This window comes from Schizophyllum commune (assembly GCF_000143185.2).
Source record: "Schizophyllum commune H4-8 unplaced genomic scaffold SCHCOscaffold_6, whole genome shotgun sequence".
Taxonomy (NCBI): Eukaryota; Fungi; Basidiomycota; class Agaricomycetes; order Agaricales; family Schizophyllaceae; genus Schizophyllum; species Schizophyllum commune.
This window is the reverse complement of record NW_026089543.1, coordinates 1,345,686-1,364,009: the sequence shown is the minus strand read 5'-3', so window position 1 is coordinate 1,364,009 and position 18,324 is coordinate 1,345,686. Positions and strand designations below refer to the sequence as shown.

Below are 18,324 nucleotides of genomic sequence, written 5' to 3'. Positions count from 1 at the left end.
AAACGTTGTAAAACTGTCCGCCATCGCTCTCCGCAGCGCGCTCGAACCTCGCGACATGGTCGACAATAACTGCAAGTGTAAACTAACGTGTGATAGTCCCCGTTGCGTACGCAGCGAACACTAGCGATGAGGTGTAGAGAACGCCCCTCGCCCACACATCGATACAAGACATGCGAACGACAAGCACCTCGAAAGGGATGAGCTAGAGGTCCCGCTGTGGTATGCACGAGACGCGAAGAGGTGTGGAGAACGCCCCTCGCCCACACATCGATACAAGACGTGCGAACGAGAAGCGCCTCGAAACGGATGAGCTAGAGGTCCACGCGATGAGGTGTGGAAAACGCCCCTCGCCCACACATCGATACAAGACGTGCGAACGAAGAGCGCCTCCGCGATCGCGGTACAACGAAGAGCGCTATGAGTACATATGCATCATTCGGAGCAGTTCACCGCACCTTAGCTCAGGACATCCCAGTGCGCATGCTATAGCGCGACAGCATCCCTCCCCTCCCGTGGCCTACGCGTGCGCCAATCTGCCTTCGGCGACGACGTGTGTGAGGATAGCAGCAAAGGTCATGCGAGCTCAACGATCGCGTATGGAGGACACACGAACAACAGTCGCAGAGAAGGACAAGAAGGACGCGTCAGCACTTCACACGCGTCCCACGTCACTGCCCAATACATGCAAATACATGACGTGGGGTCCAACGCGTCCACACATCCGCTTCAAAGACCACTCCCCTGACTCGCTCGCTGCCAGCATGATAACCCTAAAAGACACACCGACCTGCTTGCCATTACATGTAGCCAGCTTGTCGAGCTCAAACTGCACCGTCCCCCACGTCGCCGATCACAACACGCGTTATCCTTATATGGCATAACGCACGCACCGATCGATGATCAAGTGTTACCACATATGGATCGATCATACCTGCCACGGTGCTTCTCGCATGTCCCGCAATACAATTTCCTACGACAGTGCCAATGCAAAGGACTCCGATACATACCTCATTAAAGCCAAGTCCCCCCTTATGACCCCGCCTCCGAAGTCAGTCGATTGGTCAGGCGGTGAACACACTCTGTCTACGCTCAGCACGCTGTTCCCGCTCGCGCGAACCTGCGGCTCGTCAGCAAACACCTATCCACGGTAAGCCGCCGCCGCTCGCATTTCCGCATTCTCTCCCCCGGGCAATCTAGGCGGACGCACCACGAATTCGTGTGAAGCACAGTGCGAGTCTATCAGAGTTTATCGTGGAAGGCTTCATATTCTTGGACAACAGAAGTCCATTGACGTCCGGAATCTTCGGTGCTACTCCCACGCACAAAGGGCGCAATGGTACATGCACGGAGGACCTTCAATATAAATGTCCAGTGCCTACACACGTCTTCGCATAGCACTACGACACCCCGCTGTCCATCGCAACACCTACAACGTCGATATGGCCACAACGCCTGCGTCGTCCAACGTTACCTCAGTAAGCGAGCGTACTTTGATGACGTCCGAGGACCACGGCTTACGCCCCGCAGGCATACGACATAGTCGTGAAGGCACTCGAGGACAAAAACGCAGCCAACGCGGCCCTCGCACAGGCGCAGTCCGAACTGAAAGACCTGAAGGAGACGCTTGCGAGGGCGAGGAAGGACGAAGATGTCGCCAACGAGAGGGAATACCGTTTGATGGGCGACCTTCGCGAAATGGAGAAGAAGGTCGACGACCGGGAATCGCATATTCTGCAGGTCTACGCTCTTCTAGACAGCATCGCTGTCAACTGGGTACGGTCCATGCGGCGATCATTATCTCTGCTGATGACCTGAGCAGAAGGAGGACCGTGAGCACGTACTGAAGTGCGCGCAATGCGAGAACGCCGCAACTGTCCGGTTCATGGACTGCGGTCACACGCTCTGCACCCGCGGATGCGGCGAGAAGGTGTGCGCAAACTGCCACCTGAACCTGCCATCCGCATCCTGCGATAACCACGTCTGGGACCACGCCTGCCCAGTCATAGACTGCGATACCCCCGCAACTGCAGTCGTTCCGCTGACCGGTTCTCAGGCGGCGACAGCTCTGTCTGGTTTGCGTCCGTTTCTAAACAGGGTCGTCGACTACGTCAACGACAAGGCCGGCGAGATGACGGTCATGCAGGAGGAGCTGGATCAGAGGATGGATGACGATTAGACAGTTAGCGACGATTTCAACTTGCTGCAATACATACCGTACTTCAAACGCCCTTCCCGTGAGCATCAACGGTGATGACATCATCATCGGTCTTGCCGGTGAGGACCACATACCGAAAAGAACTCCCCCCAACTAGACTACCCCACCGCACGCCACGCGAAGCGCTGGCCCTCTCTAGACCTAGTGAGTGACTCCTTGCGATTCGTATGCAAGTGGCTGCGCGTTCTTGTTCTTGCGTCAGGTATACACCAGAGCGATATCGGACGAATATATCGGAGCTGGAAGTATGCGTGCTGGTTCTTGTTCTTTACTGGTAGCTAGCAGTTTGGCACCGACTAGGTGCTGCGTTATGATATACACGAGGGCTTTGACTATGTTCGTACACCAATACAGATGAACCCCTCTTAACCCATACCCTTCCGTGGGCGGCCCGGGCTATGGGGTTTGAGAGGTTATGGCCTATGAGAGGCGAGCAAATATGCGCAAACAAAGTCCGCTGCCTGTCTTTTCTCAAAGATCTCCTCGGTTATTGATGTTATACCAACACTTAGCATATCCTAATGCTATAGGTGTACTATGAATGACAGAAGCAAGTGCATATACCTTGTCAACATCGAGGGGACCGGTCTGATCTAGGTTGTGGGTCCATGCTTGGCAGCACCAACAACCTACAGACGATGATTGGGTCCTTTCCTGCATTGAACATTTCGAGTCTCGAGGAAGGAGGAAAGGAGAGTGCCAGCCTGGGCGAGTATAACACTCGATTCGGGTGAAATCTCTAATTTTTCTATGGGGTTTTCGACCCTCAGGGGCCATGGCTTATGTGATTTAAGGGGGTTATGCGATTTCCGCGCCCACCGACATTGTTCCCTATGGATTTCTATGGGATATACGGGGTTATGGGTTATAAGGAGTATGGCTTAAGAGGGGTTCATCTGTATACAGTCCCAAAGAGGGACCAAAGAGGGACGAGAGTCGGGCAAGCTCGAGAACCTGTGACATTCATGTGACTGGCCGGTTGAGTTGCTTCAGTTCTGTTACCAGTAATACCGGCGGTTCCGACCTTGCCACCTTCCCATCGTCAAGTTCGGACGATTGACTTTGGGCGTCGACGACGTTTTGACGGTGCCATGTTGCATGCAAACAAGAGTACTGAGTACTGAGTGGTGCTAGATTAGAACTATAATGTAAGTACATCCAACATGTAGTAGATACACAAACTATCGTAACATCGTTAACGCTCCGTCCATCGTTATAACATAGACAAGAAGAACCCACATCCGAATGTGAGAGTAGAGGCAAGGACCGGGCGATCAGAGGCAAGACACCGAAGGATCAGAAGATGTTGCTAAACAAGCCGCGCTGGCGCCTTGTCGCCGCAGGCTTCGGGTCGGCACGAAGGGTTGAGAGGCTGTTCAGCTGCTTCATGACCTACAGGAACGATAGTGAGCAATGAACTAGTGGGGAGCAGGGATATGAACAAACCTCTTCCAACTTGTCCTTGCGCTCCTGCAAGTCAAGATGTCGCCGTACAGCAGGGTTCTCCCGCGCGAATTCGAGGATCTCCTTCCGGTCAAGGTCGTACAATAAGCGGGAGTCGATTTCGCGGGGGAACTGCAGCGAAGCGATCAGTATGCATGTGGCAATCTTAGAAGGAACTGGGCTTACTTGGTAGAAGAAATGGTCTAGAAGTTCTATGTTGATGAACATAGCGGAGGTGTATGCAAGCTTGTCCGCGACGACATCCAGGAAGGCTTCGGGGCAGAAGACATCGTTCTCGGGGCCAGAACGACACCGCTTCGACTTCAAAGCGGCCAGGCGCAACTTGAGAACGGCCAATCGGTCGGCATACAAGAGTGCATGGCGAGCTCGACGTATTTCAGCATGAGAGTATAGAAGGGACGAGACACTCACCATCATGTATCTGCGCGGGCGGGTACTTGTAGGATTCGGGGGTAATTTCGTCCTCCTGAGGTGCACCCTCCAGCCGCTTGACCTTCCGCTCCTTCTCCTTCTCTTCCAGCGTTTTCACATACTGAATCAAGCTCCCCAGCCGCCTCGACCCGCCCACCTTCTTCCGGATATCCTTCAGCTTCGTCTCGCACATCGTCAGCTCGTTCTCGAACAGCTTCACTGCCTGCTCGCGGCCGAGGTTCCACTCGCGCTCGTCGACCTCCACATCGTACTTGTATGGCTTGATGCAGTTCTCAACTTGGTCCGACGTGACACCGATGCGGTCGCGCAGGATGGCGTGCGAGAACTCGATCAAGCGCTCGGCGGTGCGGGGGTGGTAGTTGAATGGCTCGCTCGCGGCGATCGAGTCGATGAGTGTGCGCAGGCCGTCCGCGACCAGCAGCGTCGCATCGCGACCGACGCCGGACTTCGTCAACAGGGACGATGCGGCATCGAGCTTGTGGCGCCAGTAGGGGTCGACGTCTTCCGCCGTCTTGCGTGGGTCGGCGCCGAGCTGGTTGAGCTCCGGTGTGCGGCGGTCGAGCCAGTAGAGCTGCTCGAGGACGTCCATAACCTTGTCGTCGAGCATGGCCTTCAGCTTTGCGCGGATGATGGGCCGACGGAACTGCTGGGTGTGCTCGGCGAAGCGCGCCTTCAGCTTGTCCATGGTCTCCGCGACGTATGACTCGGCGGTGACGCGACGGTCGTTGTATTGCACCTTGAACTGGTAGGTCGCCTCCTCCAGCTCAAGCTGAACAGCGTTGGTGATGCCGTGAAGCGAGGACGCCATCGACGACTCGAGGACCTCCATCAGCCGACGGCGCAGGGTATCCGTGCCGACCATCAGGTTGCCAGTACGGAATACGTCGCGGTGGTGAGCGAAGAAGTCCTCCTCATTGCGTCGCGCTACCTCCTGGGCGTTCTCGCGAGGCGAGATGCGCCTGCCAGCTTTGGCAACAACACCGACGTAGCCGAGGTGCAGAGGGTAGCGATTGCCCGCCAAAATACTAGCGCCTTGCTCGGGAGGTACCAGATCCATCTTCGTGATGACGCCAATCGTGCGCAAGCCCAGAGGATCCACCGCGCGACTAGCCCTCAGAGCAGGCGAGTTAGCGAGATCGACGTCAGCGGCGCATACAGCGAGGATGATGTTGGGCTCTCGGATGTATTTCTCGCAAAGACTCGCGATCTTGCTCTTGAGCGTCTCCGGTTGGTCCATGGAAGCAATCTGAATGTATCCCGGGAGATCAATGAGAGTGAGATCGGGGACGTTGGGCGAGTATATCCTAAGGTCGATGGGCTCGTCCGAGACGCATTCAGAAGCAGGCACCGCCATATTGAGGTCAGTCAGTGTGCGTTGGATTTGAGAGAAGTCGGTGATCTTCCCGAGCCCAAGGGCGGGGAACTCGCCGTACTCCGCTGCGCGCTTGTTGCCGTCGTTGTTGGGAGTATGGATAAGGGTGAGTTCCAGCGGGCGACGGGTGACCATGTTGTTTCCCCTGTGATTGGGTCAGCAATTGTATTGAAAAGCGATGGTAGTTCACGCACTTTGGGAGGAACTCGTGCCCAACAATGGTCTCCAAAACAGAGCTCTTGCCGGAACTCTGACTGCCAATGACGACAATGCTGGGCAACTTGAGCGCGTCGCTCTGGTCGATGCTGAGCAGCATGCTGCGTATCTCGATGAGCTTGCGCGTGAGGTGCATGAGGCCGTTTTGGGTGGAGTTGTCATCGCCGCCCTGCTTGGGCTCAGCAGGTGAAGACATGGTGGCGGCGACCAGCGCAGCAATGGCAGCTTCGTCCGTCGGCGGTTTCTTGCCCCCTTCCTGCTGATCACCACCGTCCTCTCCTTCCTGTCGTCTCTTCTCGCGCCTCTCCTTCATGCCAGTGAACAAGTCCTTGAGGAACTGAGGGGCCTCGGCGTTGGATACGCGATCGGTGACGCCCTTCAGTCCTTCGGATAGACCCTCGGACACTTCTTTGAGCCCACCTGACGCAGAGTCAAAGAGCCCGCTGGCCGTATCCTGCACAGTGTTCATCCACTCCGAGGTCGTCTTCTTGAACTCTGGATGTGTGTAAGCCGCCCGCGTACATCCCTAGTAGATGCGACGCACCATCAACCTTGTAGTTCGCGTACGCAAAGCCCCCTGCGCCGACAGTTGCACCAGCTATTGGAATTCGGAAAGCGCGGGCCATGAAGCGAGGGATGGACGAATACGAGATCGCGCGCGCATGCATCTGGCGGAACACGGCCGGTGCAGGCATGGCGTATCGTCGCCGTAGAGACCCCGAGGAAAGGTGGAGTGTCGTATTAGGCCGCGCCGCGGGGTGCAGGCGGTGAATGGGCCGAGTTTGCTGCAGTCCCTGCCTCCGCGCCGCCGCCGCTGCCGCTGCGAGACCATATGTCGCCGTCTTCTTGCAGAAGAGGGACAGGCGCTGGCGCATGTTCGCGTACATGCTTGAGGGTCGCCTAGGGTAACGAGCGGGGAGAGGCGGGGAGTGAAAGACGAAGTTGCTTGTCGCCGTCGTCGACGTTGCCGGAGAATGCGCGTCGACTCGGCAGACGCCGAGTAAGTATTCTCACGTGACAATGCGCTCGTGCGCCCACAAGTGGGGGTGGGCACTGGGCACCACCCGCCACCGGATCCGGCATATTTGGTCATGTTTATGCCACGCCAACAAGTGGACTTCGGGTGTCCCCGAATCGTCGTCCGGCAGGTGCACGATGGAGGGGTCATATCGCTTACCTTTGTATGGCAAAGTTGTTCGAAATTGTATGATCTACGCTTTAATCTACTTTGCCTACGCTTAGTTCTTTAGAGACAGCATGCAATTACTCGACAAGATAGGTCAGACTCGTTCTTGTCTTCTCTCAACATTTCATAGTCAAGGTGCGCGTTAGACAGCCTCAAGAGAGTCCATGCTCCAAGATTGTGATATTTTGAAGCAGTTCTGCTACTTTACCACTGATGCGAAGCAGACTCGCCCACGGGGAACCCAGAGAAGGCAGAGTCTATAGCAATATAATACACGATGACAGCAGCCGAGGATAAGAGGTTACGAGCAGCGAGCACCTTTGTAGGGTCCTGGAAATGCCCGTTTACGTGCACCGGGTGAAAAGAACTTGATATCTGATGCACGCGCTGAACCGTCCAGGTCGAGGAACAGGCGGACGTGTCACACGTGTCACAGTGCTTTTTGGCCCATGCGTGACTGATCGCATTTCTCTATCTCCTCCGTCATTTCTTCGTCCCCTAACTCGCAAAAGAGCGCGTTCGGAAGCTATATAAAAGGTCTACATTCTGTCGTCGGATTTCAACAATAGCACATCCAGAAGCCACAAAATTGAGAATCTCGGCTTCCTCCCAACGAAATACTAAAAGTCGACGTGGGATTGTAGCTATAATTTGCCGCTTTCCGACGCACCTTATCCGGAAGCGAGAGTCAGAAAACTGACGGAGGAGATACGGAAACACTGCGGAACGGGCGCCCAGGCGTGACCACAACATGTACAAATATGCCGGATCCGGTGGCGGGTGGTGCCCACCCCCACCACAAGTTGATGTTCTTGAGACGCTTACAAAAGGAGACGTAGGTGAAGCGCCCCGGTTGTCGTTGCTCAGTCCCTGTCCATAGAATACTCGTTGCTGGCCATGCTGTAGCCTCCTGTACCACCTTGCCCGCTCCAGCCTGCCGGGCAACATATGAGAAAGAATCCGCGGAACCGGATCCCGACGGGCCGCCAGATTGCACATCGATTCTATCGCGGTCGGGGTTGCTTCGGACCACCATCTACGCCTCCAGCTCATCATGTCGGCACCACCAAAAGGTTACTACGTCCCCGCCGTTCTCTTCTACGATGACAAGGAGGAATTCGACGTATCCGCAATCCAGGCACACGTCCTGCGTCTAGCTCAAGTGCGCTTGGGGTACTTGTCCTCCCCCTCATCCGGCTTGAGCTGATCTTCTACACGTAGGGCGGTGTTACTGGTATCTTGGTTCAGGGAAGCAACGGGGAAGCCCAGTACTTGACGCGCGAGGAGCGGAAGACCGCGATCGCGCTGACACGGAAGACCCTCGACGACAATGGTTTTCAGAACACACTTGTGATCGCCGGTACTGGCGCCCAGTCTACCCGCGAGACAATCCAGTTCTGCGTGGATGCGAAGGAGTCCGGCGCAAGTCACGCATTGGTGCTCACTTCGTCCACCTGGCCGCCCCAAATGACCCCGGACAACATCATCCGCTTCCACACCGCTGTGCGTGGTTCATGCACTGGTACCAGTGCACGCCAATTCTTTTGCTAACGCGTCCCCTTCTAACAGGTCGCCGACGCCTCTCCCATCCCCATCATGATCTACAACTTCCCCACCGTCACCGCCGGCATCGACCTCGACTCGGACGTGATCGGCGCGCTCGCCGCCCACCCCAACATCGTCGGCACAAAGCTCTCGTGCGGCAGCATCGGCAAGCTCCACCGCCTCGCCTCCTCCTTCCCCGCATCCGAGTTCGCCACCTTTGCCGGCAAGTCCGAATTCTTCGTGCAGGGATTGCTCTCCGGGGGCGCTGGGGGCATCACCGCGCTCGTGAACGTCATCCCGAAGGTGCACGGGAAGGCGTTTGCGCTGTGGAAGGAGGGGAAGCTCGAAGAGGCGCTGGTGCTGCAGGCGAAAATGGGGCACGCGGACTGGGCGGTGTCGAAATTGGGGGGCATTGGTGGTGTGAAGGCGGTGGTGACGCAGGCGTTTGGGTATGGCGCGCCGAATGTGCGCAGCCCGCTGAAGTCGGTGAATCCGGCGAGCTTGCAAGAGAACAAGTATTTCAAGACGTTGCAAGAGATGATTGAGCTGGAGAAGTCGTTATAGTTGGGAAAGGATCAAATGGGGATGCGACGTACCTGGAAACCAGCAAGGCTTGACGATGTAGTTTTGTATAGTAATTGTACACCAGGGGCCAGTGGGCTGTGTATAATGAGCCCCCAGTCAGGAGGAAAAGTCGAGCACATACCGAAAGTCGTGAACGTAGGATTTCGCAAATAAATTGCCTTGGGGCATCTTGACTTGGCTCTGGTGCTTCTGCGCCGTCGGCGTCCCGCATCTCAGAGTCTTTTTCGCCTTCTGCTTTCGCTACAGTGAGCACCTCAGCCTGAGATAGCCACAGTGTCGCGTCAGTCATGAACTGAAAAGATGGCCCAAGAGCAGGACGTCGGGTAGCTGCCTCACATGCAGACAAGTTCGGGGCTTTGGGCCCGTCCCGAGGGGTCAGAGAGGAGGAATTGTTCAGGACCTGAACGGCGTCAACATCTTGTAGAACCAATGGAGTCCTAAGTCTCACAAGTACAGTTAGATTCAAGTCCTGCGCACACTGGCGAAGCTGGTGCATCAGATCGGTCATGATTGCGTGACCTTGAGCAGAGAAATTGCTGAAGAGCGGGCTCAAGAGTGCCCATATAGTGTCGACGACGAGGAAGCGGACTTGGCGGTAACTTGACGACTATCGAAAAGGGTTTCGTAAGCATCCGAAAGCGTTTGAGAGCGGACTCACCATACGCAGCGTCTGAAGCACATCGAACATAGTGCTTACGTCGAACGCGAGCGATACCTCGAAACGGTCGAGCGCAGTTGAGTAAGGATCCTTCATTATGGTGCGCGTAAGGCCAAAGGCGACAGGATATGAAGTCGACTTACGTCTGTAGCTGCCCCGAGGACCTGCAAGGCTTTCTCCACCGTAAAGTCGCCCGTCGTATCGACCCAGCAGGCGTGGCAGGTATCGTAGCGTACTAGATGGTGGATCACAGTGTTGAGAGCAAGGCACTGGCGACGTTGCTGAGCTCGGAGCCAATCTTTTCACGCATTTTAAATACCGTCTTTCCAGTCCTCTTGTCCCCTGATATCTCATAGACGCGGCCTTCCACAAAACCACCGTTCCCCAGCATTGTGTCGAGATCCGGCAGTCCCGTGCTAGCGTGAGATGAAGAAGCTGCGCCGCCCTTCTGCTGTATAGCTGCGCTGCTTGAAAGGAGATCGTCGACTGATAGACCTTGGGACGATGAAGCGGCAGAAATAGACTCTATAGCGCCTTGTAATTGCCTCAGAGTAATTGTGCCGGGTGGCAGGCGGGCGAGGAGCTCGTGTGGAGGTGGTCCAAAGAGAAGGTCGGTGTCAGTGACTATTCCCAAGGACGCAAGAGCTTCAGAGACTGCGGGCGCGATGGATAGCGATGCTGCTAAACGCATTTTGGTGGTTGAAAGGAAAGAGCGGGTCGGCAAACCCCGAACTTCAGACACTGATTGTTGATGGCGCGGCCCGGTGGCTGACAGCAATGACGGGCGGTACGAACCTTGTTCCGAACGCTCACCATCTCCTCCTCGACCTATCCTAACTTCGCTCTTCCAGGCATAACTGACCGAAAGTCAACATCGTAATTGCAAATATTCGTTTCGGGTCCGCGGGCGGGACTTTTTTGTACCCCGCAAGTACCCGAATTTCAAACGATCTGGACTTTCTCGCGGTTGCAGCGTGGCCGCTTCATATCTCTTTATCTGATAAAAACCGGGCGCCTCCTCAGCACAGGGTGCTGCTTTCTGGCTTAGCTTCCCCCCACCATGTCGCGCTCGAGGTCCCCCGGATATGGATACCAGTCGGTGCGTGTATAGACCTTCTGCGCACCTGTACCCATCGTTCAACTGCATCGGCAGATATCCCGCTCCGAGGACGCCCCACCGCTGGACGGTGAGGATGGGAGCGACTCGGACGAGCGGACGACGCTCCTCACGGCGTCCGCAGGCTCCCGACGGTCCAGCTTCTCGCAGCAGGAGCCGGAGTATGTGCAGTCGCAAGGCGTTACTCGCATGGAGGCGATCCACCGCGCCGTTAACCACCATCGCACCGGCAAGCGCACCCTCTGGCTCGTCGGCGCATCCATCATCGTCTGCGCGTGGGCGTACTCCCTGGACATGGCCACGACGTCAAATTACACCCCCCTCGCGGTGTCCTCATTCAAGCAACACAGCAGCGGTCTCCCCTCCCTCTCCATCGCCACAAACGTGATCGCCGCTGTATGCAAGCCGTTCATTGCGAAGACGTCCGACATCACATCCCGCCCATACACCTACATCCTCATCCTGTGCTTCTATGTCGCAGGATACGTCACCGTCGCACTGTCGCCGACCCTTGGCGTCTATGTCGCAGGAGAAATCCTCGTCGCTATTGGCAGCTCCGGACTGGACCTCATGAACGAAGTCATCGTCGCCGACTTAACGACCCTCGAGTGGAGAGCATTCGTCGGATCCATGCTGTCGACGCCCTTCCTCATCAACACATGGTTCTCCGGCCGGATCGTTGAGGCATTCAGTACTGGCGAGCGGTGGCGCTGGGGCTATGGCATGTTCGCTATCATCATGCCTGTCGTGCTGGCACCTGCCATTGCGACTCTGATCCATCTTGATCGGGAGGCGCAACGCGAGGGCATCGTCAACATTGCGTCCAGCAACGCGGCACGCCGAGCTGCGCATGTCGAGGCAGAGGGCAGTGACGTCCCGCGCGGCCTCGTCGTCGCTAAGCTCGTGGAAGAGCAGCCGTCCTGGTTGGAGCAGACGCGCAAGAACTTGATTGAGATCGACGCGGTCGGCTTGCTGCTTTTGGGCTTCGGTTGGGGGATGGTCTTGTTGCCGTTCGTGCTGAACAGCAAAATGAAGGAGGGTTGGGAAAGTCCGCACATGATCATCATGGAAATCCTCGGCATCTTATCCCTCGCCGGGTATATCTACTACGAGGCCTACCACTCTCCCATGCCCAGCGCGCCTCGACGATTGCTCACCAATCGCACCTTCATTTCCGCCATCATCATAGATTTTGTTTATATGCGTGAGTATCGCTCCGACCCCTTCCGTGCATCTTCGAGCTGACCTTGCCCAGTTTGTGGCTTCCTTCGCTCTGTATACTTCCCGTCATACGTCCTCATCGTCAAGACGTGGTCCACCCGCAATTGGGTGTACTTCAATAACGTGAGAGCGTTTCGCACTTCTTTATGTCCATTCACTCATCCCCTTTTAGATCACCACGTTCTCGTTATGCATCATGGGCCTCATCGCGGGCTTAATTCAACGGTGGACCCATCGGTATAAGATGCTGCAAATAGGGGGCTTGATCGTAAAGATGATTGGCATTGGCGTCCTAATAAGCGGAAGCGGTGCCTCGTCCTCCACGGCATCCCTTATCTCCTCGCAAATACTTGTCGGCGCTGGTGGCGCTTGCAGCGTCGTCGGCTCTCGCATCGCTTCCCAGGCTTCCGTGCCGCACCAAGACCTCGCGCTTACCGTGGCCTTGTTGGCACTCTGGACGAAGATCGGCGCGGCCATTGGCTCTGCTGCTGCCGCCATGATCTGGAGTCACAAGATGCCGGGGCACATGCGCCACTTCATGCCCTCGTACGTGACGGACGCGCAGATAAAGGAGTTCCTCGGGGACATCAAGAAGATCCGCGACTACGACATCAACGATCCCATCCGCATCGGCGCCATCGCGGCGTACAAGGAGACGCTGTGGTACCTCATCACGCCCGCGCTGGCGCTGTCGACCATTTCCCTCATCGCGGCTTGCTTCCAGACGAACTTCTATCTCGGGAAGCAGCAGAACGCGGTCATGAACGTCGCGCCGGACGGCTCGCGGCTGGACGACCGGGAGTCGCAGCAGGCGAGGGAGGGTGCGGCGGCGCGGTCGAGGTCGATGTCGAGAGGAAGGCCGGCGCTCACATTCAAGCAGAAGCTGCTGCGCTTCTGGGCGGGGAGGACGTGAGGAGCATGTGTACATTTTGGAAGATCAGGTACCAAAATATTCACCATCGTTTGGCAATGCGCGCGGCGGCGTCGTATACGGGAGTCGCCGGCCAGCCATATATGTTATGGAAGCCTTAGAAACCTGGAACTGTTGTATGTATCCCCTCTTGAGCACTTCTAATTATTAGACAACACCATTGGACTTTTTTGGCGGTTTTGTACTCCATTGGACGACTCCCTAAGGTTTGAGGTACCCGGCCTTCAATGCGAACAGGTGCTAGCCTCTGGCGAATCGTAGGTAAAGAGATGATAGTGTCGGCGTTGTGTCATCTTGCTCGTGTTATGCCAGCTGGTCATGCAATGTGAGTCTCATCGCTGCATACTGCCGCCGCATTCATGTTACTCAAGCTCCTCGAGCGTTGCCAGAAACATGAGAAAGGCATGTGGTCGTGACGAGTGTTACTCGCGTCACTGAAACCGCCGGGAAAGCCAAGACCGAGGTTCACCAGGTTCAACATGCCTCCAACAACCCCTTTCGGCACTTGCACTCACCTTCGACTGTGCCCTTGGTTACTTCTGTCGCAGAGACTGGTATTCAGGAGCCGCGCAGTCCTTTCGCCTCTTCGGCTTGCGAAATACGGCTTACATTCGTCGGTAACGGAACCGATGGCCTGAAGCAGACGCAGATGGCTGCAAAGAATCTCGAGCTGATATCACTAGCGACACCTAAGACTCGAAGAATGTGCTCTACGCTGTGCCTATAAGAAACTACCATGCATCCAACGATTCTCAGAGTATCCGACGATACCCTCCCTTCTACAGTCAAGCAGTTCAACGCGACCGCCACCTCTTCAGCGAAGACTCCTGTAGGCGTCTTCATCGGAGGCACCTCTGGCATCGGGCGCCGTATGGCCGCTGCCTTCGCCCGCCACATGGAGGGAAACGCTCGCCTAATCATCATTGGTCGCAACAAGGCTGCCGCCGACGAGCTCATCGCCTCCCTTCCGTCCCCGGCGAACACGCTCTCCGAGTTCCTCCCCTGCGACTGCAGCCTCATGCGCAACATTGACGCCGCGTGCGAGCAGCTCGCGAAGCGCAATCTGGAGATCATCAACTACCTGGTGCTCTCCATCGGTGCGGTCGAGACGCTCTCGCACGAGAAGACGGCGGAGGGGCTTGACAAGAATTGAGCGACGTTGTTCTTCGGGCGCTTCCGGTTCATACAAAATTTGTTGCCAGCGCTTGAGAGCGCGACGGAGGCTGGGGAAGAGGTGAGGTTATCACGATCGCGGGTGCGGGGGTGGGGGCGCTGCTTGAGTGGGATGACCTCGACATGGAGCGGAATGGGTTCAAGCGGTGGACGACGCAGATGCCTACCTACCACGATTTTGCCATGGCAGTGAGTGCACCGCGATAGCCTCGTACATTGTGGCTCAAGTATGGCGCTTAGGGTTTTGCGAAGCGGCGTCCCAAAGTGTCCTTCGTTCACGCGAATCCAGGAGGAGTATGGACGCCGCTATTCCGGCGTTCGGGGCCGCTGCTCATCAGGATCCTTGGGTACCTCCTTGCGCCTCTACTATGGCTACTCTCCATCACAGAGGAGCAATGCGGGGATCACTTGATATACGGGCTTTACCAGAGCAAGCCCGGGTTCAGCGACTTGGGAAAGCGGGGCGATGTCATCGAGCCGGGGTACAAGGGTACCAACGAGGGTGGAGAAGTTGTGGAATTGGGCGTACAACCGACCTGGAGTACCGTATAAGCAGTAGCGGTGAGAACATATCACAGACACGGACACGAAACCCTCACACATTTGCTCGTGTGCGGTCGAGAACGAGGATGTTCGGCAAATTCCGTAAGACAACCCTCAATTTGGTCATGTTTGTACTTCGCCACTTGAACCTAACCATGATGCGTATATCCAGATGAACGTCCTTGGCAAGGCTGTGTGTATGGGATATATCCCATGTTCCCCAAGTTAACTTGCATTCGGGTCTTCATCAGGGGGATTATCCTGCGGGACAATCCCGCGGGACTCGGTGGGGCGTGGAAACAGCGAATAGCTGTCCTTCCCAGGCGCGTCTTCCAGGACCTACGGCTATAGCACTCCGATAGCCGACAATATCTCGGTCCTGCGTATTGACGACAATGCAGCAGGCCTGCACCGGTGAGACGCTCTGTACGGATTGCACTTCCCTGTTCTATTTTGCACTGACGTTGTCGGACACCCTTTTGTAGCAGCAGACACAGCAATTGACACTGAGCGCCTGAAATCAGTATTTTTTGCCCCAACGGATGAACTTTCGAATGCCCAGAGACATGTCAAGAGCATCGTGACCACGCGAGCTGCACTGTAAATTCTGTCAACGACCAACCTAAGCGTGCTATCATTTAGGAAAGCCGGGCCCGCTACGATATTGGGCTGACGCTCACTACGTGAGGCGCTGCTACCATGCTTCTCATTGACGGTAGGGTCTGGTAATATATAAGGCCACTCACACGGAAGGCGACCTCCTCAACTGACACAGTACCCTCCAGCCGACATAGTATCCCTCTCCCGCGATGTTCGCCAAAGCGTTCCTTACTCTTGCTTCTCTAATCGTCGCCCGCCTCTTCTGGCGGTTCGTCAATCGTTTCGTGCTTCGGACGCCGTTGGACAATATTCCTGGACCGGCGTCGCCCTCTGTTTTGACAGGTTCGGACGTCCCCTCTGTCAGCTCCGTCGAGACGCTCACTCGCGTTCAATACAGGCAATTTCCAGCAACTGTACAGCGTTAGTGGGTGGGAGTTCCACGCCAAGCTGGCCAGGGAGTGTAAGTCGAACTTGGGCGATGCGCGCTAGACCACGGTGCTGACGGCTTTTGTAGACGGGTCTGTGGTGCGGCTGACCGGTCCTCTGGGGGTATGTGTGATGCGCATGGGCTCATTAACGCTGTTGGGCTAAGTGTGAACACAGGAAAGGCAGCTCTACGTGGGGGACCCCAAAGCGCTCCATCACATCGTGGTCAAGGTTTGTCCAAGTGTTCATCTGTCCCGATTTCTTTTACTCACATCGTTGTGCAGGATCAGGATGTTTATGAAGAGCATCCCCAATTTATTTCGTACGCCACCAGCAAGCCTAACCACCCCACGGTTCAGCTCACACGCGTATTACAGGACGAACAGCCTCATTTTTGGGAACGGTCTCTTGTCGACCCAGGGTACGTCAGGCTGCGCCGTCGCCCGTGGGTTTAGATTCACTAACGACTGTTAGGTGACAAGCATAAGAAGCAGCGCAAGCTCATGAACCCTGTCTTCTCAACCGCGCACATGCGCAATATGAGTAGGTCACTGCGTCAATAGCCTTGATCTCTTCTCACTCGCCCTTGCTCCAACAGTTCCCATCTTCTACGAGGTCGTAGACGCTGTAAGTCGCTGTATCTTCTGCCATGCGTATACAAGTCTGATCCATCTGTCCCCAGCTTCGCGCCACGCTCGAGAAGCAGACCGATCAGGGTCCCCTCGAAATTGACCTCTTGTACTGGATGGGCCGCACGGCCACCGAGCTCATTGGCCGCAGTGGCCTTGGTTATTCCTTCGACTCGCTCGCGCAGGGCGCGCCCGAGCACCCATACGCGACCAGCGTCAAGGAATATATGTCCGTGGCGTCACTTATATCATGCAGCTAATCAGTATGCTGACCTGTACCTACGCAGCCCGACGATGTTCCGCCTGCAAATCCTGCGCGTCTACGTCCTCCCCAAGGTGTACAACCTCGGCCCCGCCTGGCTGCGCCGCGCAGTCGTGAACCTCATCCCGTCGTCCACTATGCATGCTCTGCGCGATATGTCGGATTTGATGTGGAACACGTCGAAGGAGATATATTCCCAGAAGGTGGCGGCGTTGCAGGCGGGCGACGCAGCGGTGGCCAAGCAGGTTGGGCAGGGGAAGGATCTGCTGAGCTTGCTCAGTAAGTAGTCGTTTCTTTCTCGCTCGACGGCATCGCTTACAGTCCTTTCAGTCCGCGAGAACATGAAGGCGGGTGACCCGCTTCCTGAGGAGGAGCTGCTTGCGCAGTTGACGTGAGTGGGCGTATACACGGTAGCGCTGTAGATTGACAGATCCGCTAGCACGCTGGTCTTCGCCGCGATGGACACGACGTCTTCTGCGCTTTCGCGTACATCGCATCTGCTCGCCACGCATCCTGAGGTCCAGGACCGTCTGCGAGCTGAGATCCGCGCTGCTATGGAAGAGCACGGGCAGCTCTCCTACAACGAGCTCGAGTCGCTCCCGTACCTGGACGCTGTTTGCCGGGAGACCCTGCGTCTGTGAGTCGCCCGCTTGTCTGCCGTCCTGAGAGCCGAGCTGATTTCATGGCAGTTACCCGCCTGCTCCCCAGCTCCTGCGCAGGTAGGCCTCTTGTCCCCAGTTACTGACATCAAGTCTAACAAGCCGGCCAGAGTCAAGAAGGACGTCGTCCTGCCCTTCAGTAAGCCCATCATCGGCGAGGACGGGCGCGAGATGTCCGAGGTTCTGGTCCCGGCGGGCACGGTCGTCGTCATTGCGATCATGAACGCGAACAGGAACAAGGAGATCTGGGGTGAGGATGCGGATGAGTGGAAGCCTGAGCGCTGGCTCGAGCCGCTTCCTGCCTCTGTGACTGATGCCCATATTCCCGGTGCGTAGAATATGACACTTCAGCCTGCTTGCGATCTTACCCGCTGACAGGCGTCTACGGCAACCTAATGACCTTCCTGGGCGGGGGAAGGGCGTGCATGTGAGCGCTCTCATCTATTTCATGATCAAGAACCGGGACTTAATGCGAATTACAGAGGCTTCAAGTTCTCCCAGCTCGAGATGAGTGAGTCTGTCATCGCTCGTCCGAAGACCTTTATCTGACCAGATGCTGCAGAAGTCGTCCTGGTCGAGCTGCTCAACGCCTTCAAGTTCTCCCTCAGCGAGAAGGAGGTATCGTGGCGCATGAGCAACATCGTTTCGCCCTTCATCAAGGAGCAGCCGGAGAAGTCGCAGCTTCCGATTATTATCTCAAAGGCTGACTGAGGGTGCTGAAGCTGGAGCTCGGGGGATGTCTGATGGAACCTTTACGCCTAATATCCCTTTGGGTTGCTACCCTCTGGCTCAGTTTAAACCCCAAAATTCTGTCAATGACCTTCTGCATACCCTCATCACTAAGTGACAGTCATGAAAAGCGCCTGAGTCGTAATAGTGGCTGGACTCGGGGAAACCCGCGTTTGGTCTTCGCGACCGCCGTTAGCGCTGACGGCTACAATATGTTTTGTTTCTCTATCTGCCTTTTCGGCCTGCAATGAATGGCCTTCACGCGGCCCTCTTGTTCTAGATCTCTTCGATCCGAGCTACATGGTATTACCGTACTGAGACTTTTCCTTGAACCTATACTGCATTGGATACTCTCTGTCGC

At 56.1% G+C, this 18,324-nt stretch overlaps 8 protein-coding genes across 8 annotated transcripts; 6 read left to right on the top strand and 2 right to left on the bottom strand.

Annotated features, from left to right (window-relative positions):
* Window positions 1-950: 950 nt before the first annotated feature.
* On the top strand, window positions 951-2,176 carry SCHCODRAFT_02502547 (uncharacterized protein; the record flags this gene model as incomplete). Its single annotated transcript, XM_003031714.2, has 5 exons — window positions 951-1,147; window positions 1,230-1,336; window positions 1,396-1,475; window positions 1,528-1,773; window positions 1,820-2,176. 5 exons carry the CDS (start codon window positions 951-953, stop codon window positions 2,174-2,176), a joined length of 987 nt encoding a protein of 328 aa, XP_003031760.1.
* A 1,105-nt stretch (window positions 2,177-3,281) lies between these two features.
* Window positions 3,282-6,664, bottom strand: SCHCODRAFT_02626192 (uncharacterized protein). Its single transcript, XM_003032162.2, has 6 exons — window positions 6,244-6,664; window positions 5,678-6,194; window positions 4,091-5,628; window positions 3,845-4,044; window positions 3,662-3,790; window positions 3,282-3,607 (listed from the first exon to the last, which is right to left on the bottom strand). Exons 1-6 carry the CDS (start codon window positions 6,584-6,586, stop codon window positions 3,512-3,514), a joined length of 2,823 nt encoding a protein of 940 aa, XP_003032208.2. The 5' UTR covers window positions 6,587-6,664; the 3' UTR covers window positions 3,282-3,511.
* A 1,169-nt stretch (window positions 6,665-7,833) lies between these two features.
* SCHCODRAFT_02626187 (aldolase) lies at window positions 7,834-9,193 on the top strand. The gene is made up of 3 exons (XM_003031715.2): window positions 7,834-8,047; window positions 8,107-8,388; window positions 8,455-9,193. Exons 1-3 carry the CDS (start codon window positions 7,940-7,942, stop codon window positions 8,992-8,994), a joined length of 930 nt encoding a protein of 309 aa, XP_003031761.2. The 5' UTR covers window positions 7,834-7,939; the 3' UTR covers window positions 8,995-9,193.
* Window positions 8,790-10,380, bottom strand: SCHCODRAFT_02542276 (P-loop containing nucleoside triphosphate hydrolase protein). The gene is made up of 6 exons (XM_050343614.1): window positions 9,993-10,380; window positions 9,817-9,942; window positions 9,674-9,763; window positions 9,464-9,622; window positions 9,137-9,415; window positions 8,790-9,090 (listed from the first exon to the last, which is right to left on the bottom strand). Exons 1-6 carry the CDS (start codon window positions 10,362-10,364, stop codon window positions 8,989-8,991), a joined length of 1,128 nt encoding a protein of 375 aa, XP_050200068.1. The 5' UTR covers window positions 10,365-10,380; the 3' UTR covers window positions 8,790-8,988.
* A 386-nt stretch (window positions 10,381-10,766) lies between these two features.
* On the top strand, window positions 10,767-13,295 carry SCHCODRAFT_02292035 (uncharacterized protein). Its single transcript, XM_050342294.1, has 3 exons — window positions 10,767-11,994; window positions 12,046-12,134; window positions 12,184-13,295. The coding sequence occupies exons 1-3, from the start codon at window positions 10,980-10,982 to the stop codon at window positions 12,922-12,924; spliced, it is 1,845 nt and encodes a 614-aa protein (XP_050200067.1). The 5' UTR covers window positions 10,767-10,979; the 3' UTR covers window positions 12,925-13,295.
* Window positions 13,296-13,678: 383 nt separating this feature from the next.
* SCHCODRAFT_02701384 (uncharacterized protein) lies at window positions 13,679-14,095 on the top strand (the record flags this gene model as incomplete). The annotated part of the gene is made up of 1 exon (XM_003031717.2): window positions 13,679-14,095. One exon carries the CDS (start codon window positions 13,679-13,681, stop codon window positions 14,093-14,095), a length of 417 nt encoding a protein of 138 aa, XP_003031763.1.
* A 143-nt stretch (window positions 14,096-14,238) lies between these two features.
* SCHCODRAFT_01201045 (uncharacterized protein) lies at window positions 14,239-14,667 on the top strand (the record flags this gene model as incomplete). Its single annotated transcript, XM_003031718.2, has 2 exons — window positions 14,239-14,304; window positions 14,356-14,667. The coding sequence occupies 2 exons, from the start codon at window positions 14,239-14,241 to the stop codon at window positions 14,665-14,667; spliced, it is 378 nt and encodes a 125-aa protein (XP_003031764.1).
* Window positions 14,668-15,347: 680 nt separating this feature from the next.
* On the top strand, window positions 15,348-18,069 carry SCHCODRAFT_02748664 (cytochrome P450). Its single transcript, XM_003031719.2, has 18 exons — window positions 15,348-15,373; window positions 15,444-15,600; window positions 15,656-15,718; window positions 15,773-15,807; window positions 15,862-15,915; window positions 15,969-16,006; window positions 16,062-16,105; window positions 16,159-16,227; window positions 16,283-16,311; window positions 16,367-16,542; window positions 16,601-16,854; window positions 16,906-16,966; window positions 17,015-17,212; window positions 17,265-17,294; window positions 17,345-17,562; window positions 17,613-17,661; window positions 17,717-17,745; window positions 17,797-18,069. The coding sequence occupies exons 2-18, from the start codon at window positions 15,468-15,470 to the stop codon at window positions 17,943-17,945; spliced, it is 1,629 nt and encodes a 542-aa protein (XP_003031765.1). The 5' UTR covers window positions 15,348-15,373; window positions 15,444-15,467; the 3' UTR covers window positions 17,946-18,069.
* The last annotated feature ends 255 nt before the right edge of the window (window positions 18,070-18,324 follow it).